The following is a 23,064-nucleotide window of genomic DNA, read 5'->3' on the forward strand; positions in this document are numbered from 1 at the left end:
AAATGTAAACTACTAACTTTTTCTAAACTGCTCTGAAGTCAGTCGTATAACAAGGTTTTATTACTTTTTTCTGTGCAATTCAGAGAATAATAAATGATACATGTTACGTGATTTTGTGAACCCCAAAAGATATGTATTCTTTCCAAAATTTTCTTTTAATGATGCAATTCACTATCACCAGATGGAACCCCTTCACATAATTATGCTTATGTCTGACAGACCTCTAAAAGGAATGCCAGTGCCATTAAAAAAAAAGAGAAGTTTTGTCGAGATCACACACACACAGAGCCACCCTCTAACTGTGACAGAGGTTGGCTGTGGGGTGAACCGACTTGTTAAACTTGTACTCACTTCATCTTCAGGCAGCATGTTAGCAGTGTCTTTGGTAGGGAAGCCACTGCCCACATCCTTGGCGTGGATGTCAGCGCCATACAGCACACAAACATCCTCCTCCAGACTGCTCACCAGCCGCCAAAACTCCTTCTCCACCATGGCCGGGGTCACAAGCTGAACACACCACACAACACAGCCATCCATCCTCTGGCTTCTCTGCAGCCAGCTGCTACGCAGCTTCTAGCAGTCCATAAAGCCACCTCACTCCTAAACACCTTTACTGTGTCAACAGTCAAGGCTGTACCATCTCCTTACTGGCGAACATTTGTTCAGGTTACTAAAAATTATGCTGCAAGTACTGCATTCAACACACACACACACGGACACTCACTCTCTCACACACACACACACACACACAAGTACATACAAGCGCTCACACGTGCCAAATCATATAAAGTAACTTACAATGTGCACTGAGCTGGGACATTTCTTATAGAATTGTGCGACATATGAAATATCATTATTATCATATGTATTATCATGTATTATCATCATTTTCATCATAACACAAACAAAAAGCCCAAGAAGATAACATTTCCTATATGCAGCATCTTTGCCACAAATATCTTTGATTGAATTAAGTCTACTTTTAAGAAGTACAGCTAATCTGCCTGAACTCACATGAACAGGCCTGTTGAAGTAGGTGCTTTTAAAATGGTCTGCCATTTCCCCAAAACTCCTCAAGGTGTATTCATTCTTGCTCTGGGCAAAGCCATACATCTCCAATGGTTTACTGCAAGCCTGCAACACAAGGAAAGGACAACAATCAAGTCAAAATCATGATTACGTTATTCCATAAAAACTAAAACATGTCACAAATGTTAGCCAAACCACCAAATGACCAAGTTAAAGGACTAAAGCAGCAGCCAGTTCACATTACACAGGCTCATCAGACCAATCATGATCAAGTTTTGAAATCAAATACATGCATAGAGAAAGACACCGTTTTTGAGGAATTCATTTTCAAATCATCATTATTGTCGTCATCTTCCTAGCATGAGTTTCAGTTTCCATTTCAAGGTTTCTAAGTGTGAGCACTGATCCATATACACTACACCACAGGCACTGCTGGCACAAAAAAAGGAGAGCAGATGCCCAACATTCCCATAAATCCAGTGGATCAGGCCTTGATAGCATGGACACTCAGAGAAGAAGACTTCAGAAACCTGAAAATTACCACATCTTTCGATATTTTGGTGTGGTTTGGGGCATTTCAAATCAATTTCTGTTGTCGATTTTTGTTCCTTTGTTTTTGCAATGCTTTCTACTGTCAACTATGTTATGATCTGACAAGCATAAAGGACACTGCAACTTACACTGGCTCAAAAAGCAACAAATTTCCTAAGCCCAGCTCATCTTCCCAATAAAACAGATGCCAGCATGTCTGACCGTTGTGACAAAGGAGCCATCTGAACCTGATGGGGAAACAGACAAGTGCCAATGGCATGACAAGACATGTGCATTAACAGTAATGATAACAGTAACAACAGGAAATTTATATGGAGCTTTCAAACACCTCAAAGCTCTCCTGCCTTCTTTCTCTCCACTGAATTACCTGCTTCACACAGGAGGGGCACCTCCAGTCCCCTTTGGGTATGTCAGGTAGAGGGGGAATCAAACAGTAGGTGTGGAATGCATCGTCACAACCGTCACACAGCAGCATGAACTCTTCCCCGTCCCCCCGTGTACACACCCCACAGTGGTACTTGTCCACCTGCGTCAGCATCTGTACAACAAATGACAACCACAAGACTGCATTACAGTGTCATTGTTTTGTGTTGTGTTGTGTTGTGTTGTGTTGTGTTGTCCTTTTTGTCACAACAGATTTATGTGTGCGATACCTGGGTATGCATCACATCTCTTTCTTTCGGTCTGCAAGCGCAGTTTTACAATAAAAATGATTTTTTCTATAGAGTTTTGCCAGGGAAAACCCCTTTTGTCCCAATGGGTTATTCAGCAAGCTAAGTGCATGCTGGATATGGGGCCACAGTTTCCTCATCCTATCTGTTTAACCAGCACCCAAACCACCACCCCAAATCTAGTGGAGGGTTGGAGATCAAACACTAGTCCCTCCCTATACAGCAATCAAACCAGTACAAATTTACTTCCTAGTCAGGAGCATTACCAGTGGCCATCACTCCACTTTATGCTTCACCAGTATGTTTTAATGTTAACATCTACAGCAATACCGATCAGCAACAAGCCTTTATCAATATCATTACTCTATGCTTCACAACATAGCTAACATCAGTAGCACTGATCACAACAGGCATGAGTACAAAAGATCATTATGCTACTCTTTCAAATACTATCAACAACTCTAGTGACAATGACTGTGACAAGGTTGTTAACAGATCACCAGGCTACTCTCTACATTGTCGTCAATAGCCACACAACACTGTGTCAGTCACATATTTTGTATAACATCAAAGAAACTGAAAAATAAGGGTAACAGCTGTCTTTGACTGTGGACATTATTTCAGATGAACATGCTTCACTGCTTACCTCCACATTTCTGAGTGTCGGCATAAAAAAAAAAATTTTTAAACAGCCAAGAGCAAGGTCAATTTCTTCCAGGCAAACTTTGACAGTCTGGGACAACAAACTGCCTTCATAAACCTGCCTGTGATGAACTCACTTGTCCTAAAGAAACCTTTAACCCTTTCAACAGAGCTTGTAATATACTACTTTTGAAAAAAAAAAAGAAGAAATAAATAAAAGAAGAAAGCAGTCCCAAATAAAACATTCAGAAACGGGGAGGATGAATATTAATCCAAGTCCGAACCCTGCCAGTTATCTGGCAACCCACACCCTTTACCTCTGAGGAGTAAACGCCTGGTGACACTTTTTTAATTCTGGTTTTTGTCAGATGTTTCTCCTCATCCTCAGCTTGGTGCAGTCCCTGGGCCTCACCCTCCTCCTCTGAAAATGAGCAGGCACACAGGAGTCAGCCACTACCCATCATATTCATCATATCCACAGGAACAAAAAAAAAACATACAAAAAAAAACAAAAAGAAAAAAGTCCAGACAACAGCACACAGACACATGAGGACTGCCCATAAAAATAAATAATTCAAGATCCTGATAAATAATTCAACAATGTAACTTCCAGAATCATGTATCTATGCATTTCAATATGCTTCATACTCAATCATGATCAGTCTACAGAAAAGGGTACTTTTTCTTCAGCTATTCACCCATTACATTCAGAAAACGAGCATGAGCTATTTCAATCAAAATCCAATGAAGGATTGACAAAGTATCTACTGCATGTAACTGATATATTTTGCATTCTGGTCATGAGAAATAATCAGGTCTGTACATTCTTATCAAGCCTGCATAAATTCTTTACATCATAATGTAACAAAACTTTGAAATCTGAGCAGTCTGAACAAATCCTCAAACATCACTATTTCAAAATAATCAAGACAGCATGGACATATAACATGCTCCAAATCAACGCTTTGTAACCTTCACAAAAACCATTCCAAATGAAAAAGATCCAAACCAGCAATTGCACTTTGAATCCTAAAGCATGCTTAATAATTCTATCTGCACCTACGTTCTCAGTTTTGAACCCCATTCCCACCCTTTTCACCCTCACTTTCATGCTTATGGCTAAGAGTTTGTCATGATCTACAACCTTTTCACCCTCACTTTCATGCTTATGGCTAAGAGTTTGTCATGATCTACAACCTTTTCACCCTCACTTTCATGCTTATGGCTAAGAGTTTGTCATGATCTACAACCTTTTCACCCTCACTTTCATGCTTATGGCTAAGAGTTTGTCATGATCTACAACCTTTTCACCCTCACTTTCATGCTTATGGCTAATAGTTTGTCATGATCTACAACCTTTTCACCCTCACTTTCATGCTTATGGCTAAGAGTTTGTCATGATCTACAACCTTTTCACCCTCACTTTCATGCTTATGGCTAAGAGTTTGTCATGATCTACAATGTAGATTGATTCAATGCAGAGTATATATTCACACTTTCTAGTTTTCCAATGAGCTATGACTGTCATGAGTAGAAGGCTTAGAAGTTGGTGTCCTGCTTATGCATCTGGATGAATCAAACAGGCACTACGGAGTAAAGCTGAAGTGAGTCAACAGCAGTGGAATGATGTTCTCTGGTGGAACTACAATTCAATGCATCTTAATTTTCTGGGGTTTATTTTCATTCGTTCTGTGGTGGGCACATATTAATTATTACACAACACATATTCAACTTGAAAATAAAAGAAGGAATTGTTTATGTATGTTATCAACATCATGACTTTAACCCTTTCGCTGCCAGGAAAATAAGATTTAAGTGAAATCTATTTGCCAGTGTTTTTTCACAAAAAACGGGTATAAATTTTCAAAAAATTCTGTGCTCTTTGTTATTGGAGAAAGACCCATAAAAGTATACATTTTCTGAAAGGGAAATGAATAAAGAATACAAAACACATGTTGTTTTCCCATTTTATATATTTTTTAGTGACATGCTGTTGTTTTGAAATCAGTGTTTTGTTCTTTGTCACATTTTCAACTTGTTCATTACAAACATTAGTAAGGCAATTTGCCTAAAAATATCATATTTTCTGAACAAATGGATATCTGCACACACAAAATCATACTAGAACAACCACAATATAAAAAAACTGAAAAAGAAATAGATACATAATGCACTGACTTCTGCAAGTGATAATATGGATGTGAGGCCACGCCCCCTCAGTCTCCACCCCCCTCACAGGGTCACTTTATCCAGTTCTCATCAGATCGCATTGGCTGAGTGCCAAGAAAATAGCCCACACCATGGCCTGCTAAAAATTCGGTGACTTCTGTCGTCTGCTAGAGCTGAACAGCCGGCATCACTCACTGATAGTCGTATCTTGGCCATTCTCTTGATTGCTCCCTTTATTTTCTATCAAATCTTCCTATAAATGTTCACCACTGTCTTCTTCGAATTTATGCTTCAATTCTTTCTGAGCATCAGCTAAAGAAAGTGATCTTGGTTGATTTAGTTCGCCACAATCGCATGTCTTGAGCACGGAGTCAGTCCGACATTTTGTTGAGCGAGCGAGGAGAGGAGCCAGGCAAAGACTGCGGCCAGTAACCCAACCAAAACGTTCAAATAAAGGACTGCCTTATGACGCAGATGGTGTTTCTAGCTATGAATAGAATCTAGAAAGATTCCCCAAGCTAAAGCTACCAGCATTTTTGTCAACGAACTGAATGCAAAGTAGGGAATAGTAAGAATATTTCGATGACGAGTTATCTCGTCATTGTGGCAGTGAAGCGTACATGCTTTCCATGACGAGTTATCTCGTCATATAGGCAGCCTAGGGGTTAAGCAATGGTCTGAATATGCATCAATACACAAAAATGCCACAAAATATTATGAATTTAAAATCTAAAATCTAAGACTTTTCGTTCTTGTATTACATTCCCACACAGGTACATATACATATTAAAAAATGGCTCCTTGTGGACCAAGACTCACAGATCAGGCCTGGCTGGTTGTCTCTGCATACAGGATAATTACTACATGAACCGCTAAGCTTTCCACAACATAGTTTTTACATTCTAAATGCCTGCTTTATTCTGGACAACTCTGAGACCTGCTAACACAAAAATACTCCAGTGTCATCCATGTTACTGACCTTTTGGGTTGGGAGGGACCGCTGCTTTGGGACCAGCACCAAAAAACTGCAACTTCCGTAGTTCATTGTTAGCACTATAGTCAATGGAAGGGTCCTGAACAGAAATTTATGCAACTCTCATGTTCTATCTCATGATCTGCCGAAAATTGCAGTAACACATTAGTCCTATTATAAGCAAGCAGCTAAACATATTCACTGTTAAAGGTGAAAAAAAAAATGGACAAAACCTAGTTAAAAATCAAGACAGACAGGTGTACAAGACATACATTAATCAAGTTTAAGGTGTATAAATACTATAATATAGCTGTACATAGTCAAACATACAAAAAAAATTGAAGATATTTTTGTGGTAAATGTAGAATTATTAACAGGAAAAAATTCACTTGTTTTTTTCACTTCTCAGTGCCAGATGATCTTAGAAGAAAACAGCAGTATTTTGTCTCTCTTAATAACAAAGGTTCATTGAAAACTTTGCCAATTATTCTTTCACTCATTCAGCCCTGCAGCCTAGCTTTTCTCTGGCTTTGAAATTTGTTTCATCAAAATAAGTTTTCACGTTCCTGCATCTGCATAAAGCACAAGTAAAGAGAACTAACTGCTCTTGCATTTCTGGCTGTGTCCAAATGCATCAATCTGGAGGGTAAAAAAAAAAGGGGGGGGGGGTTGATTTCTGTATATTTTCTGTGTTTTTACTAAATGTAACAGGGAAGCCCACTGAGGCTGGTAACTCCCTGAGACTGAATGGGGTTAAACGTAGCATCATGAATAGATATCAAAGTTTAGAAGAAATTAACATACTAATTACACACAAGACAGAGATATTGGCTTTATTTTTTTTTAAACTGATTTAAATCAACAATTATTTACCCCTTCAAAACAGGTCCTATCCTCCCTGAAATAATTATCTCCCTTCCTCCCCATCCACTCGCATGTGTGTGTCTGAATGTATCTGTGTCTGTGTGTCATGTTTGTTTTTGTTTTGACAAAACTTAAAATGTGTGTGTGTGTGTGTGTGTGTCTGTGTGTGTGTGTCTGTATGTGTGTGTGTGTGTGATCTGTCGATCCGTCCGTCTGTCTGTGTTCATGTCTGTGTTGTGGTGGTGTTTTTTGCTGTGACAAAACTTATCAAATAACTCAAAGTTAACAACACTCCCTCCCCATCCCCACCCCACTCTCCAACCACCCAAGCAGGGACATATCAGGGAAGCCAGACAACCCTTTTCAAAAGAGTCGCCATACCTCCTTGTCCAGACGCTTGGATTTGCGCTGCTTCTCCATCTTGAAGGAGGGGTAGGGTTTGTAGTCTTTGTCATCCTTGTCGTCCGGACTCTGAATGGCTGCCAGCTGCTGCTTCTCTGCTGCTGCACAATAAGGAGTTTATATATATAAAATCAGTGAATGCACTCTTCACTTCCCCTGCCACTTTCTTAATACCAAGTTTTGACATATAAAATGGAAATGTTGAATGAAGCTGAAAGACTTGCTTGTATACATACAGGGATGGGGGGGGTGGGGGGGGGGGGGCAATTTATACTCTCAAAACCTGACAAAACTACTCTCTCTTTCTCTTCATCCCTATCTACCTCTCCTCTCTCCTTTTTATCTGGTAAGTTCAAAGATAAAGAACTAATCCTTCACTGCATGGTGGCTTGCCCACTTCGAGCATCTCAAAATACTACTTACTAGCTTCCATCTGTCATCCATCACACAAATATTTTCTTAAAATTAATCTCTTAGAGCCACAGAAACTTAAATAAATATCAAATACTCCAACAAAGCATTAAACAACACTGAACCAAACACAATCATTTCCTGAAATTCTAGTACACCCCTGACAATTTACAGAATGCTTCAAGTCACTCACTCACATGCACGCACACACACACACACACATGCCCATGTAACCAATGCCATAGCACATGCACATGCTCCACACCTGCTCAGACACATAAAATGATGGGATCTGAGGCACATTCACTAGTAGATGCCCCAAAATGATGTTCAGCAGATTCTAAACAAAAAAATTCCCTCCCAGCCACCCACCCCCTAACATTTTTTAAAACGCACCATTTAATAAAGTAATTATGAGTTAAGGACCAATCCCACAGCCCAACATTTGCGTATAATGCAGTAAAATTAAAGAAAAAGAAGCTAACAAAAGTACACATGATAACAAATATATGTAATGTCAGTAACTTACATCTGCATTGAGAACTGTCTGTCCCTTCTTGAAGAGAGAAAAGGGGTGCAGCAGACGCTCATAGTGGGCCTTGATGGCACTGCCCTGAGCCTTGCCAGACGTCAGCCCAAGCCTGTTGGCAATCTTGGACCACTTCCGCTCCTTGGTACAGTGTTCCATGCCGCCCTCCTCTTCCACAAACTGTACAGCAAAACAACAGGTCTCAACTCCAGAAAAACAATGTACAGGCCTCTGTTAACGTCTTTTTTTTCTTTTTTTTTTAATGGAGTCACACTGTGGTATGGCTCAATGGTTACTTAGACACTAAAAAAATGACTAATGACTAAATTACAACTGTTGAAATAAAAACACAAAACACAGACACCAGGTACACAACACCATGTACTTCAAATCAGAAGGAACCAATACATCAATTGCTCAACATTTCTATCCTCTTACAAATCTAAAATGCAGGCTTACTCTTAGATGGGCTAGCAGAGAGACAGAGAGTGAGAGATACAGATAAACTATAAACTGACAACTTTAATGTGGAAGGTGGGAGCAGCAGGGATGTTTCTGACCTGCAGTCTGCGTCACTGTCAGTGTGTGCATGGACATTATACTATAGCATACCAGCAGCAAAAGTAACAAGATCAGCTGTTCAGCACTGTATTTCCACAATACTTTCAGTGCTATTTTGAAATGGATATATGTATATTATACCTATATTATACATATATATATATATATATATATATATATTATATATTATATGCTATTTTGTCACTGACATAATTTCATCAAACAATCCCATCTCCCAAACCCCACAATCAAACAACAAAATCTCCCAAAGCCAACAACAAATAAATAATGCTAATGGATGTAAATGAAACATTTAAAGTTATTCATTTTAAGTAACAGCCTAATACACAGAATAATTTTAATATAGCTAGCTTAGACTCAGAGTCAAGTTAATAACTGAAGCATGCAAGAAAAATTCATGTACAGAATTGAGATCAGAAGTTATGATTTTTCGAAGTAAAACATGTACTCATGAATTTCATAACTACTGATGTTACTATACTTTACAAATTAACACCTTTCTCAGTCTGATCATCTTTACAAATTTCAACACTCATAGTGCTGCCGTTATCAATCACACAGACACGCTTTCCAAGTATTATTTAATAAAACTTACAGAATACAATCCCTGCATGTCAAGCAACTTCCCACAAACATGGGGAACTTTGAAGGTGGTTCCCTGCAACAACAATCACCAAGTATTTCAACTCTTTCACTGATGAGGCTGTGTTTAACTTTATGCACACTAGGCAACAAAGCATGATATGTGATTTTTATAGTTTCTCATGATCACAGAAGTCATTTTATAACTATTAATGATAATGGTTGTTATACAACTTCAAGACAACATGGCACCGTTTCCTCTCTCTCAGACACACCCTTCCTTCTGTCGCTTGCTGCTTCAGTTTTTTGTCAATCATCCTTAACTCTGCCTCTGTGGACAGGTGCAATTAATGCCTTCGTTTGCTGGTGGTGCAAAATTACCAAGGGCAACTAAGGCACCAGCAGATCTGCACACATGCTAACCTGAATTTGGGAACAATTTCTGCCCCTTCACTATGAACTGGTGCTAGAATTCTTTTTCTTCTTCTTCTTCCCCATGGAGCTACAACTCCCACATTCACTAGTACACGAGTGGGTTTTTACATGTATAACAGTTTTTACCTCCACCATGTATGAGTCACACTCCTTTTTTAGGGGATGGGGGGGGGGGGGGGGCATGCCAGGTATTTTATTGTTTCCATAACCCACCAAACGCTGACATGAATTACAGGATCTTTAATATGTGTAACTATCTTCTGCATGCATTATATATACACATGGAGAGGGTTCAGTCACAAGCAGGTCTACACATCTGCTGACATGGGAGTTCAGAAACATCTCCACCCTTTGCACACCAGGCACCATAACCAGGATTTGAACCCAGGATGCTCAGACTGAAATTTTAACAATTTAACCGCTCTGCTGTAGCGCCTGTCACTGGGATCCAAGGCAATGACCTCATAATCAATAATCACAGACCCCCATGACAGGCCCCTAACACTCCAACCACCTGGCTATCTTGCCTCTCAGTTGTGGCTTCTGAGACAGCTTCTCATATATCAATTTGCTTTACTTCATGTTGCCATACATGATACATGCATGTACCCTCTTCTGCTCTAGTCTTCCCTCTTCATTTCATTCCGACTTGCCAAAGACCTCTAGCCCCTTCTCAGAGGAGAGCAGTAGCCAGTGGCCTAAGACTGAGTAAGAATACAAACATGTATAGATGTAATGTTCATCATTACTATCTCAGTATCTTAGTCATTCAAAACTTTATTCAAAGCTTCTACTAGTTCCAGTAAAGCATAGGTATTCACTTCATCGCAATGCCAGCTTTTATGGGCAACTCTCAAGACTATTTCAGTTCGTCTTCAAAACCACATCCGAAGCACAATGCAAAATCCAACAAAGTAGAGAATGACAGAAGGGCAGTAATTGGCATATTTCAAAAATTGAGCTAGGTGGTGCCCCTTGCTCAACTGCCAAAGTTCTGAAAAAGTAATGTTGCCTCAATAGGCCACAGCCCATACTCAAAATTTAATCTGTCACTCAGGACTTATCACATCATTTTAAAAAATATCCAATTTATATACAGCCAAGAACTACCTTGTGCAATACATTATACAATTAATGTGCAAAAGTTTTGAAAATTTAAAACTAATCATCCACATATTTATGCAAGTAATAGTGATACTCATACTTGCAGGCTCTACAAAATACTGGAAACTGGTAAGTCCATCTCAAAAGCAAGAAGAATCATAGAATTAGGAATTACTTATGGTCATGATACAATATCAGCAAACACACAAACATAATAAATATCAATTTTGATAAATTAAATATAAGGTTGTAGTGACAACTCTTTAGTTAATTTTACACCTTTTTTTCTTTCTTTTTTATCAAGTGCAATTATGTGTATACCCAATCTAACAATAAATTCCACAAATCATAAGCTAAATCAATAAACCACCTCACCTGAAGTTCCCAAAATTTGTAGAGTCTGTCCAAAAAGTTGATTTTAATCCTGGAACCAGCCTTAAAACAGAAAAAGAAAAGAAGATGTCTTATGTTACAAAATATACATTATGCAGCTTCATTAATAAGAACTGAAGAATAATTTTGATTTGTTTGTTAAGGTGTGTTGTTGTTTGTACAGAATCAGTAATAGATAAAAATGAACAATACCCAAATACATTATTAACCAAAGCATACAAGCACACAAAGGATGGACTCACTATGGTCCAGTCATCCATTACTTAAAATGAAAATATCTGTTTTCCCATGAATTGGGTTAAGAACATATTAAAAACTATCGCCTGGTTAACTTTCTTGTGATCTACATGCATACATGTGTAAGACAACATGGACAGTCTGTATATTTCTCTGTGTGTGATCATTCTGGTGGTTTTCTTTGTTTTGCTCAACTTTTTTTCTTTCTTTTTTTTTGTAACATTCTGAACATAAAATATATAACATATGGAAAGGAAATGATTAAGGTTTTCACAATAAAAGTACTGATCAACATAAGGTTTGGAACCGAGGACAAGATTTTCTTAAAAATAAGGTCTCCTTCTTGTACCCTCCCTAGCCCACTTCCAATCCATCTGACACCCCTAAATATTCTTCTCAAAGAATAAAGATGATTGGTAACACCAAAGCACAACTCACAGAAAAAAATGCTATGAACTGACTTTATTTTTGTTCCAAAACAACTGAAGAAACATGACAGTTGCTTTTCATTTTCGTTTAGTAGTTTTACTTAGGTTTATTTTGAAATTTCCTTTTGTGTTGTTCAAAGGTTATTATTAGTAATAACAACAAAATCAGTTTAAAAAAGAAGAAGAAAAAAAGACTGACTAGAGAACTCTTTGAGTAGTTTCTGTTTCTGACTGTGTGGGGGTTTTTTTTGTTATTTTCTGTTGTTTGTTTGTTTGTTGTTTTTTCACATTGATTTGACCCTGACACCACATAAAACACATTTAAGAAAAAATATTCAAAACTAATCTGCAGTGATTTTCAGTACATTTGCCATGATATCAATACGTCTGCAGTATGATAGTAGTGAAAATTCATAAACAAGAGTGCAAAATTCAAGATGGCTGACAAGCCCCTTTCAGCCATGACAAAACCCAGGGACAGTGTGCACAGCAACTGTGCTGGGCAGTCAGAACCCTTTCAGCCATTCATCACTCTCAGACTACCCTCTCTAATCTCTCTTCCTGAAATAATGATCAGCACAACAACCAACCAAGCTCTCAGTCTGTCACTGTGTCTGTCACAACTGTCAACATCAACTGAGGCAAGTTTCTCAATCAAATTCATGAGAAAATGTACCATAGGTATAGTGTCACAGGCCTCCCATTTCACTTCTGCACTTTTCCCTACAAGGATTTCAACACCAATTCTAAAACCAAAATGTGTTGCTTTGTAAAAACAATATAACACCAGTAAAAACTGAACCCAAATGCACTTACCTCCAGTTCATTGAGCCTCTGAATTCTAGGAACAAATTTGAAACAGTCCACTGGGGCCACAAACGGTGGTTGCCAATCCTACACAAATCAATTTCATCATATTTTCTGAGGGTTTTTTTGCATCACAAAAGTACTAATCACTACTACTCAAAAGTACTAATCACTACTACTAGTACTAGGTTTAAGACTTTGATTGCAATCAGTATATATCCTTTAACTCCAGATTGGATCCATGCCATCTGTTGATTAACAGTGTTGTATTGATGTAGAAATTGACATTCCTATTTCTGATACTGTACCATTAGAAACTATTATTTATAGTATAAACAAACATAGCACAAGCACCTTTTAACCTTACCTCGGTTTTGTTTTGTTGTTGTTTTGTTTTTTTTCTGTTTGTTTTTAACTTAAGATCAACTATTTGAAACAGGAGGCAATGAAAATCCACTTTACCAAAAGTAACACGAGGAACAAAGACAAGATGCCCCACCCATTTCTCAAAATGCATTAAGTTCCCTCAACTATATTCTCTTAGCTCTACACAGTCAACTGAAAGTAAAACCCAATATCTGGGTTAAAATTGGAGAGGATCACTTTTTCTTTATTAGTTTATAAATAAGTTATTTGGTCTTCAGCTTATGATGTGAGTGTAACTGCTATACCTGAATTAGAAAGGTCTGACCAAAATCTTTGGGGAAGAGGAGAAATATAAGGAAACACCAATGAAACAAAGACTGACACTGACAAGGAAACAACAATGAAACAAAGACTGACTGACATTGACAAAGCTTGCAAAGCAAAAACATGGGGGGAAAATCAATGCCCCATGGCATCTTTGCAAAGCATCATAATCTTCACAATTTTGTCTCCAGTATGTCTCATGTCCATTTTTTGTCTTCACACTCCATAACTACCATATTTTGCTCAATATTTCTTTCCAATGAAATATAACTTTTGTCCTGTAATATTTAATATCTAACAGTCTCTGTTCATTGTCAAATGTTTTTTTTTATGGTTTTGTGATAAACAGAAAATTAAGTTTACATGATTTCTTTCTTATTAAACATGCTCTGTCACATATGATCTGAGTGTCATTCAAAGGTCATAAAGAAAGCCTCACTTGCAATGTGAGTTAATTTCTAGGGTGTTTCTGTGATCAGTTCTTTTTTTAATGCCAATATGTCATTCAGTTCTGTATTTACCATAAAATTTACAAAACTGACCATAACAAAATGTCCCCTGCAATATCATACAGTCCCCATGTTGCAGTTGTTGTCTAGTTAGTGGTCTGTTTATTTTTGCATAAGTATCTTCACATCATGGCTTCTCACTTCAACAGCTACGTCACTGCCTCAACACACACCTGCCCCAACTCAGCTCACTAGCTCCAACATGCTCACAGCCTATCCCAAGTATTTCGTTGCGATTATTCGTAATGGGCGAGTACATATCTGAAGAAAAATAAACCTGTTTTACAGTTAAACAGGTGGCGAATTTGCTATGGTATTTTTCTTTATAGTTTTTATTGTATTCGGGGTCCAAAAATCAGGAATTTGTGTTGCCATATGAGGAAAATAAGGATGCCAAACAAAGCGTCGCCATATCCCTCACCAGAAACTGCACGTACGCTTGCAGTTTTCTAATATTTTGCGGCTTGTTCACTTTAACGTCATTATCTAAATATACCTACTGCACACTCATGAAGAATGCAATGTAAGTTTACAAACCGATGGTGGTTTTATTTTGCAAATGCCAGTTTTGCTGGCCTCAGGTCTAATTTTTGCAATGAACGCCAACGGATCTTGGAAGTCCTCCTCAGAAGGCGTGTACACAGGACAAGAAGGAGGTGGCACAAAGTTACTGTACGGATCTGTCATATCCACTTCCATGGTTATACTTTCTGTCACAGAACTGTCACTCGAATAAGTAGTAAAGTATTTTCCATAACTGAAAAATCACCAAAAACTGCAACAAACACAAGCACCAAAATCACACTTCCAACAGTGCCGCACAACACCCTTCCATTGTTAAAGCGCTTGGAAAGTAGTACCTAGACGCGATCGAGGAGATAGTTAAGTGAAATAACTATTCACAATTCTTTCTGTAATCTTATGATTTTTTTATCATCTTCATACACACGTTTCTTCAAGGTGTCATAATCATCCTGTGTGTTGTTACTATATATGTACCAAAATGCGGAACAATATCAACAAAGTTGAAGAGGTCAAAACTAACAGTGACACATGGGCCACTTTCTGTTTATTAACTTTGATTAAACGTTTTTTTGCTTATCCTTCTGAAGTTATACAACATTGGTCGGAGTTATAATGTACTTGAATTTCATCCTATAAATAATCCAAGATGATAAATCAAAACAAAGGTAGGCACTGTGCTTTTTGGTTAAATTTTTGGTAAAATGTCGTCAATGTTTGGTAACGTGGCTCCAGTCCAAAAGATCAAGCATCACCAAAAGTTTTTAAGCGGATTGGTCAACTGGGTCTGGATCTGGATCTGAACGTCGCCGAACCAATTTTGATTATATTGTGACTAAAGTCGTTAACTTTCCAACTTGATGCATTATCATTTATGTTATTATCTTAAGTCTCTGACTAAGCTGATAACAGCCCAAAGCACAATATCATTTTTCTCAGTACTGATTTAAGGAGTACCCAGATCTGGATAATATTTTCATGAATATCAAATTACCGTGCGAATGAATGCAAATCATCAATGCACTGTTCCAGTAGCAGCGGCTCTAGTGTCAAAACTATGTAAATCTTTGCAGCGTGTATATGCATGTGTATACGCGCACGTGAGAGAGCCGAGAAGGGCAGACACTGACGGACACTGAGAGACAGACAAACGGTGTGTCAGGTGTTTGGCGGCCGGGTGGGGGGAGACCGGCGGCTGTGTGTGTCTGTGTGTATGTGTGTGTCTGTCTGTCTGTCTGTGTTTGTGTGTGCCACGGCCGTGTGCTCATGTACGTGCGTGCGAAAATCGTTTGTGTGAACGGCCGCCCTAGGTGTCTGTGGCGATGCAGTCACATAACTCAGTAACGTCATGTGATGATCGCGGAACCTATGTGTGTCTGGCATGGTACACTGGTCTCTAACCGACGCCAACAAACACTCTTCTGGATTGTATTATGTTTGTGGGTGGGTTCTCTCTCTCTCTCTCTCTCTCTCTCTCTCTCTCTGAAGCAATGATCATAGGAAAAAAAACTGTCTTCCATCACAATTGACACAATCAAACTTGGCAGTACATCCATCCCTCTTCAGTTCCACGTCAGTCAGGAACCTCGGTGTTTCCTTGACAATACACTCTCCATGCAAAAATTTATCAGTCAGACATGTCAGTCCTGCTACTGTCAACTGCGGCGCATCAGTGCCGTCCGGAAATATCCGTTGTCCACTGACGCAACATCTAGGCTTGTCGTTTCTCTCATTCTCTCTCGCCTTGACTACTGTAACTCTCTATTGTCTGGTTTGCCTGCTTCATCCATTCAGTCCCTTCAGCGCATACAAAACTCTGCTGCCCGAATCGTCCCCAGAATGAAAAGATCTAAGCACATCACTCACACCGAATAAAGTACAAGATCAGCACTCTATGTTATAAATGTATTCACAAAACTGCCCCTTCCTATCTCTGTGGCTGCCTTCACCTCTACACTCCATCTCGCTCACTACGATCGGCTTCGGATCCACTCTGTTTACGCATACCCAGATTCAAACACTCGAGTGTTGGCAGCCGTTCTTTCTCTGTCTTTGGACCTTGCGATTGGAATGAACTCCCTCTTTCGCTTCGTCAAGTCTCCACTCTCAGCTCTTTCAAGTCTGGCTTTAAAACCCACCTCTTCCCAAAATAGCCTCCCTTGCCTGCCCTTCCTTGTCTTTAGTTTCTACAGTTTTAGAGTTATGCATGCGTGTGAATGACTGGTGCGAAAGCGCTTTGATTTGTCTCTGCACAAGATTCAGCGCTATATAAATACCATTATTATTATTATTATTCTCTCTCTCTCTCTCTCTCTCTCTCTCTCTCTCTCTCTCTCTCTCTCTCTCTCTTTTGATGCCGGACTAGCAACTAAGTTTACAGTATGCAACATTTCGGCTGATAACATTTTTGTCTTTTTGTTGTTGTTTTTTAGCATAAAAAACAAAGTAACCTAGCTGCTTGAGCAAATGAAAACCCTGTGTTGTCTGTAGAATAGTGGTCAGACTACATCATGCCAGGAAAACATCAGTTCTCAGACAGGACGTCTGAGAAATACATCATAGTAATACGAGTCATCTCAGTGTTATACCTACTGATTAAAGACAAGGAACATGCCTTTTTTCACAGCACTGAAACTGCCTTGCTGAAAATTGTCAATTATTTTTCTCACAGCCCTGGACAAAAATCAGACATTCCTCTTCTTACTCTTCTTGATCTGTCAGCAGCCTTTGATACCATTGATCATATTTTCATAAACCAACTCTCCCGTACTTTTGGTGTGTCTGGCACAGCTCTCTCTTGGTTCAGCTCTTACCTCTCCATCCGGAACCAGACTGGTACTGTGAACACGGCGTCTGCACTCAAGATCCTCGATCTCCCTTCAGCAGAATTTGGTGTTTCCCTAGGATCTGTCCTGGGACCAGTTATTTTTCTACTCAGTTTATATGCAACATGTTTCAGAAATTGTATCCAATCATTTTCATTCACATGACAGTTTTTTTCGGATGATAACCAAATTTACAAGTCTGGTCCAATTTCTCATCTTTCTGAGATCATCACCTCACAGCTGAACTTAGTGACGAAAAACATAAATTTTAACAAATGATTATTCTTGCTCCTGAACGTTTGCTAAATTCTGTTTCCCCAAGCTGTTCAGTTAAATGGATGCAATGTTCCAATTCCAGAAATTGTTCGCAACCTTGGTGTTTACTTAGCCCAGACTCTATCTTGTGAACGGCAGATTTCCTCGATGTATCAAATCTGTTACCTTGAGATACCCAGAATGAGCTCTGTTCAGCACTTTCTCAAGATACAACAAAAACCATTGTCTGTTCCCTGGTCCTATCTAGGCTTGACTACTTTAATTGTGTGCTCGCTGGATGCCCCAACTATTTGTTATCCACAAATCAAAGAGTCCAAAACCATGCTGCACGGCTTATGTTCCGTTCCCCCAAATCTGCTCATGTCATCCCTCTCCTTCGTTCCCTCCACTGGTTACCTATTGAGAAAAGAATAGATTACAAATTCTCTCTCATGTGCTGCAAATTTGTAAATGGCATGGCTCCTTTTTACTTTTCTGAGCTTCTGCGTTACTCATTTCCATGTCGCCAGCTCCGACCATAAGGTGATGACCGTCTCTTAAAATTCCCATCCTGCAGAACCAGATCATATAGAAAACGTACTTTCTCTTTCTGGGTTTCTTCCTCATGGAACGCACTCCCGTTTCCTGTCTGCCATGCTGTTTCTTGCCCTTCTTTCAAAACCTCTTTGAAACTCATTTATTTCCAGCCATTCTAATCAGTAAATAACTTATTCTCTTCACTTTTATGTTTTGTTTCAATCGTTACTTTTGTGTGAATAATTTGAAATAATATTTGGTATCTTGTATTTAATTTTCCCTTTTGAATATTTAGGCTACATATGTGTTCTATCTGTAAACGCCTTGGGCTTATTTTCAAGATTACTTGTAGGCGTAATTGCTCATGATAATGATAATAAAAGTTTCTATCGTGGGTGTGTGTGTGGGTGTGTGTGTGTGTGGGGGGGGGGGGGGGGGTGAATAATTTGAAATAATATTTGGTATCTTGTATCTAATTTTTCCTTTTGGATATTTAGGCTACATATGTGTTATATCTGTAAACGCCTAGGGCTTATTTTCAAGAATACTTGTAGGCGTAAATGCTCACGATAATGATAATAATGATAAGTATGCCCCATATAATTAACAGTATCTGTTGTCACGCTACCATAAACTCAAATCCAACGAAACCGAATGTCTAGACGATTTTATTGTTAAGTATGACTGTACAGAGTACAAAATTTAACTTAAAAGAGATTGACAGTTTGCATCAAAGATAAAACTGATTAACATTATGTTGTCATCATGACACAGTAAAATATTTAAAAGATCAATTACCTGCAGCAGTGTCAGACTCCAGCTCCGACGCAAATGCTTATGAGCTTCAGTGTCTTGTCTCGAAACTCATCCCACGGTACTGACTGAGCCGCAGCGTAGTCACCAACACAGCCTTGTTGATCTCAAACTTTATTGTGAGGGTACCCTGCATCTAACCTCCGACCGCCGGTTAGGCCCGGAAATTTCGATTAAAATTTGCGTTAGGTCTAGAGGGTCGCCTGGAAAAATGCTTGTTCCACACCGGGGATCCTGCACAGAAGAATTCATTACCCACCCCCCTCGGCTTCTTTGTGAGTCAGTGTCCGGTTCAGCTCAAAGAGCAAGGTCTGGCATGTCACTTCGGTCAGTGGCGGAAAGTAGCAGACGGCTGAATCCTGACTGCATTCTTCTCATTTCTTCCGGCTTTTCTTACGTTCGTGGGCGACAGCTCCCGTGTGCCTCAGAGTACGAGTGGACTCAGTTTTACGTACATGACATTTTCAAAAAGTAAACCCCGCCATGTGGGCAGCCATATTCCGTTTTATGGAGTGTACATGCTTTGTATGTTCTTCGGCTGTTACCATAATCCTCAGTAGTACGGGACCGGCTAACATCAGTACCCGGGTTCTTTGACATTCATTCTTCTCCTTTAGTTGCACTAATGTACACACAAAAGTTGTTTCAAGATATTTTCAGGCACCGTGGCTAGCAGGTACGTGCATCTGTTGTTTCTCTCATTCTTTCTCTCCTTGACTACTATAACTCTCTACTATTGACTGGTTTGCTTGCTTCATCTATTCAGTCCCTTCAGCGTATACCGAAAACTCTGCTGCCTGACTCGTCCTCAGAAAGAAAAGATCTGAGCACATCACTCCTCTTTTGCAACATCTCCACTGGCTCCCTGTCCCACACAGAATGAAATACAAGATCAGCACTCTATGTTATAAATGTATTCACAAATCTGCCCCTTCCTATCTCTATGGCTGCCTTCACCTCTACACTCCATCTCGCCGCATCGCGGCTCACTGCGATCGGCTTCGGATCCACTCTGTTTACGCATACCCCGATTCAAACACTCGAGTGTTGGCAGCCGTTCTTTCTCTGTCTCTGGACCTTGTAACTGGAATGATCTCCCTCTTTCGCTTCGTCAGGTCTCCACACTTAACTCAGCTTTTTCAAGTCTGGCCTTAAAACCCACCTCTTCCCAAAATAGCCTCCCTTCCCTGCCTCTTCCTTGTCTTTTTCTCCCCCCCCCCCCTCCCCCAGTTTTAGAGTTATGTATGCGTGTGAATGACAGGTGCGAAAGCGCTTTGCTTTGTCTCTGCTCAAGATCGTTCAGTCAGCGCCATATAAATATAATAATAATAATTATTATTATTAAGATCAGAAGTATCTACATAGTCATCATCCCCGGCTGCACTGAGGAGCCATAACCGGGATGCTAACTCTAGACTGAATGGCCGCGGGCTGAGGACCCTCACTCGTCAGACTTAGGCATAGTTCTCAGAGAAAGTCAGTCCATCGCTAACGCTCAGACCACTCGGCACTTATATTCTGAGTGCATGCTTATAAAAGAAAAAACAACAACAACAAAACAATTGTTTTGGAACGTAAGCTACAGACATCAAGGAACTGACTGAAATATTCATTTTGTTTGCGCTGAAATGACGGAGTGGATGACATGAGTGATATGATGAGCCAAATCAGTTCGGCCTCAGTCAATAGTTTAGAACGATGTCACATAATGATGTTATGTGTGCAGCATTGTGCTTTGCAGTAAAATGACAGACAAACAGTCAGACAGACAGACAAAGCGAGTGCGCCTACACCCTCCCCCATATCTATCCTCAACCCGCCAGGCTGAAGTAGTTTATTATACTTGAAGCCGTTAGACATGGGGAAAAATATGCGTCGAATAGCTTAATTTTTTGTAAACACGTGTTTGAATCAATTGCCATAATAACCACGAAAGTACCAATAAGCCTAAAACAGTTTGTTAGTGCTGAGGTGTTTCTTTTTCTTTATTCACATCAGTAATAATCATCTGTGTAATGGACACTGTCAGTTTTTGATTGATCCATTTGTGATGATTCGGGGAAAAATTGTGACATCAACGCCCTGTTTCGAGATATTCGATAAATGGATCTGAGATGATATAAACAAGTCATGGTAAAAACGAATCATTGTTTGGCTTGACGATCTCGCTCTCACGCCATTCGGAAATGGCGATGTCTTCACATGGATTGTCCCTATAATTGATTTTTTTACCCCCCGCTGACAAGTGCGCTTCAGCCTGTTTGCGGGCCAACGGCGTCGACTGGCTAGCTACCAACAAAGCGTGTGAGCGATCGACCGTTGCACACAGATCTCCACAATGCTGCCGTACACTACTGTACTGCAGCACAAGGCGAATGGGTGGTTAGCAAGCACAGAGTAGTCACAATATTTCAGACCGACACAGGCTGGACTATTCCGGCTTCGTACACATTATGAATGGCGCGGGGGAGCCAAGATATTGTGAAGAAAAACTCAAAACTCGAAAGTTTTCTGCAACGTTCTTTAACGGGCGAAACTTTCGATCGGATTCGTGGTTACGAGTCTTGTGTTTGTGTGTCTGAGAAAGAAAACAAAGCGTTCAAGTATGTCATTTTCAGTGATGAGTGGGTCTACTTGACAGAAAACCCACCGAAATCAATTCGGGGGGTGGTACATTTTCGTGATGTTGTCAATGTGGAACTGGTAAGTGAATACTTTTATTGATTTATTTTGTTTGTTTTTTCATTTTTAAAATTAATGATTTGACACAACAGGTATATGTTGTGAAAGAGATGAAGTTGGCCAGTGTTTTACTGTTCTGCATAGAATATATATGTATGTCTGATTAAGCCTGTGCTTATGTGTGATTACAGAACGCCTGAAGTTTTCACCAGCCAACTGATGCACACATGCTTCCACACACATACTCATATATATCCACAGAGTGTCTCTGTGATATGTATCTATGTGTATTTGTGTACAACACACATGCACACCTACACACACACACACACACACACACACACACATACACACACACACACACACACACACACACACACACACACACACACACTTGTTTAGTGTTGTGAGAGAGAGAGAGAGAGAGGGAGTGTGTGTGTGTTACTTATTATGTGTGTACAGTTTGTGAATGTGTACATGTATAAGTGCATATATGTGCAATGTGTTTGCACGTGTATGATGATGTGCACATTTTGTATACATGTGTGTGTTCATGTGTGTGTGTGTGTGTGTGTGTGTGTGTGTGTGTGTGTGTGTGTGTGTGTGTGTGTGTGACTGTGTGTGTGTGTGTATTCATGTGACTGTGAGAGAGACAGAGAGATAGAGTGTGTGTGTGTGTGCATGTGTGTGTGCATGTGTGTGTGTGTGCATGTGTGTGTGCATGTGACTGTATACATTTGTGTGTGCATATCTGTGTACATGTGCATGATTGTGTGTGTGTGTGTGTGTGTGTGTGTGTGTGTGTAACCTGTACATTTATTTTTCTCTGTGTGTATATTTTACTATATTTCTATAGGTTTAGGATTGCTCTTTTATACACACAAGAACCTGAAGATATGCATGCATATATGTTGATGCACTCATTTATTTGTTATCATGTGTGTATGTGTTGTATAAGGTGTGTTTGCAGCATGGGTTGTGTGTGTGTGTGTGTGTGTGTGTGTGTGTGTGTGTGTGTGTGTGTGTGTGTGTGTGTGAAATGAAATATTTCCACTAAGTGGATTTAATTCTTTATACTTCACACACACACACACACACACACACAAAGACACACACGGATACACACAGACACACACAAACATATACAAACACATTCACACACACACACATGCACACACATATATATACGTGTGTGTGTGTGTGTGTGTGTGTGTGTGTGTGTGTGTGTGAAAAGGCTGAGAGAGACAGTAGAGCTTGTAGAAAGGAAAATGACTAACAACTATTACCACAAGCTGCACGCATGTCTTGTGTGGCAGAAACCCAGCAGTCAGCCTGCTCAAGTGCACTCAGAAAGAATTAATTTATGGCACCGACCATCAGAGTTCTGCATGGAATGGATCTGTAGTTCAGCTGCATGCATT

At 39.6% G+C, this 23,064-nt stretch overlaps 2 protein-coding genes across 2 annotated transcripts in view; one reads left to right on the forward strand and one right to left on the reverse strand.

The window, feature by feature from the left end:
• Nucleotides 1-14,832, reverse strand: part of LOC143285283 (lysine-specific demethylase 5A-like) — a 52,329-nt gene extending 37,497 nt beyond the window's left edge. Inside the window, exons 1-12 of the mRNA XM_076592544.1 lie at nt 14,547-14,832; nt 12,820-12,897; nt 11,321-11,380; nt 9,420-9,482; nt 8,243-8,422; nt 7,939-7,978; nt 7,282-7,403; nt 6,043-6,136; nt 3,212-3,315; nt 1,949-2,119; nt 1,015-1,134; nt 352-507 (exon numbers count right to left, since the gene is read on the reverse strand). Coding sequence (XP_076448659.1) covers nt 352-507; nt 1,015-1,134; nt 1,949-2,119; nt 3,212-3,315; nt 6,043-6,136; nt 7,282-7,403; nt 7,939-7,978; nt 8,243-8,422; nt 9,420-9,482; nt 11,321-11,380; nt 12,820-12,897; nt 14,547-14,708 — 1,350 coding nt within the window. The 5' untranslated portion in view covers nt 14,709-14,832. The remainder of the gene's footprint in view (nt 1-351; nt 508-1,014; nt 1,135-1,948; nt 2,120-3,211; nt 3,316-6,042; nt 6,137-7,281; nt 7,404-7,938; nt 7,979-8,242; nt 8,423-9,419; nt 9,483-11,320; nt 11,381-12,819; nt 12,898-14,546) is intronic.
• A 6,459-nt stretch (nt 14,833-21,291) lies between these two features.
• LOC143285178 (uncharacterized protein C12orf56-like) overlaps nt 21,292-23,064 on the forward strand; it is a 43,199-nt gene continuing 41,426 nt past the window's right edge. The window contains exon 1 of the mRNA XM_076592411.1: nt 21,292-21,664. Coding sequence (XP_076448526.1) covers nt 21,419-21,664 — 246 coding nt within the window. The 5' untranslated portion in view covers nt 21,292-21,418. The remainder of the gene's footprint in view (nt 21,665-23,064) is intronic.

The sequence above is a fragment of the Babylonia areolata genome, chromosome 8 (genome assembly GCF_041734735.1).
Source record: "Babylonia areolata isolate BAREFJ2019XMU chromosome 8, ASM4173473v1, whole genome shotgun sequence".
Classification (NCBI taxonomy): domain Eukaryota; kingdom Metazoa; phylum Mollusca; class Gastropoda; order Neogastropoda; family Buccinidae; genus Babylonia; species Babylonia areolata.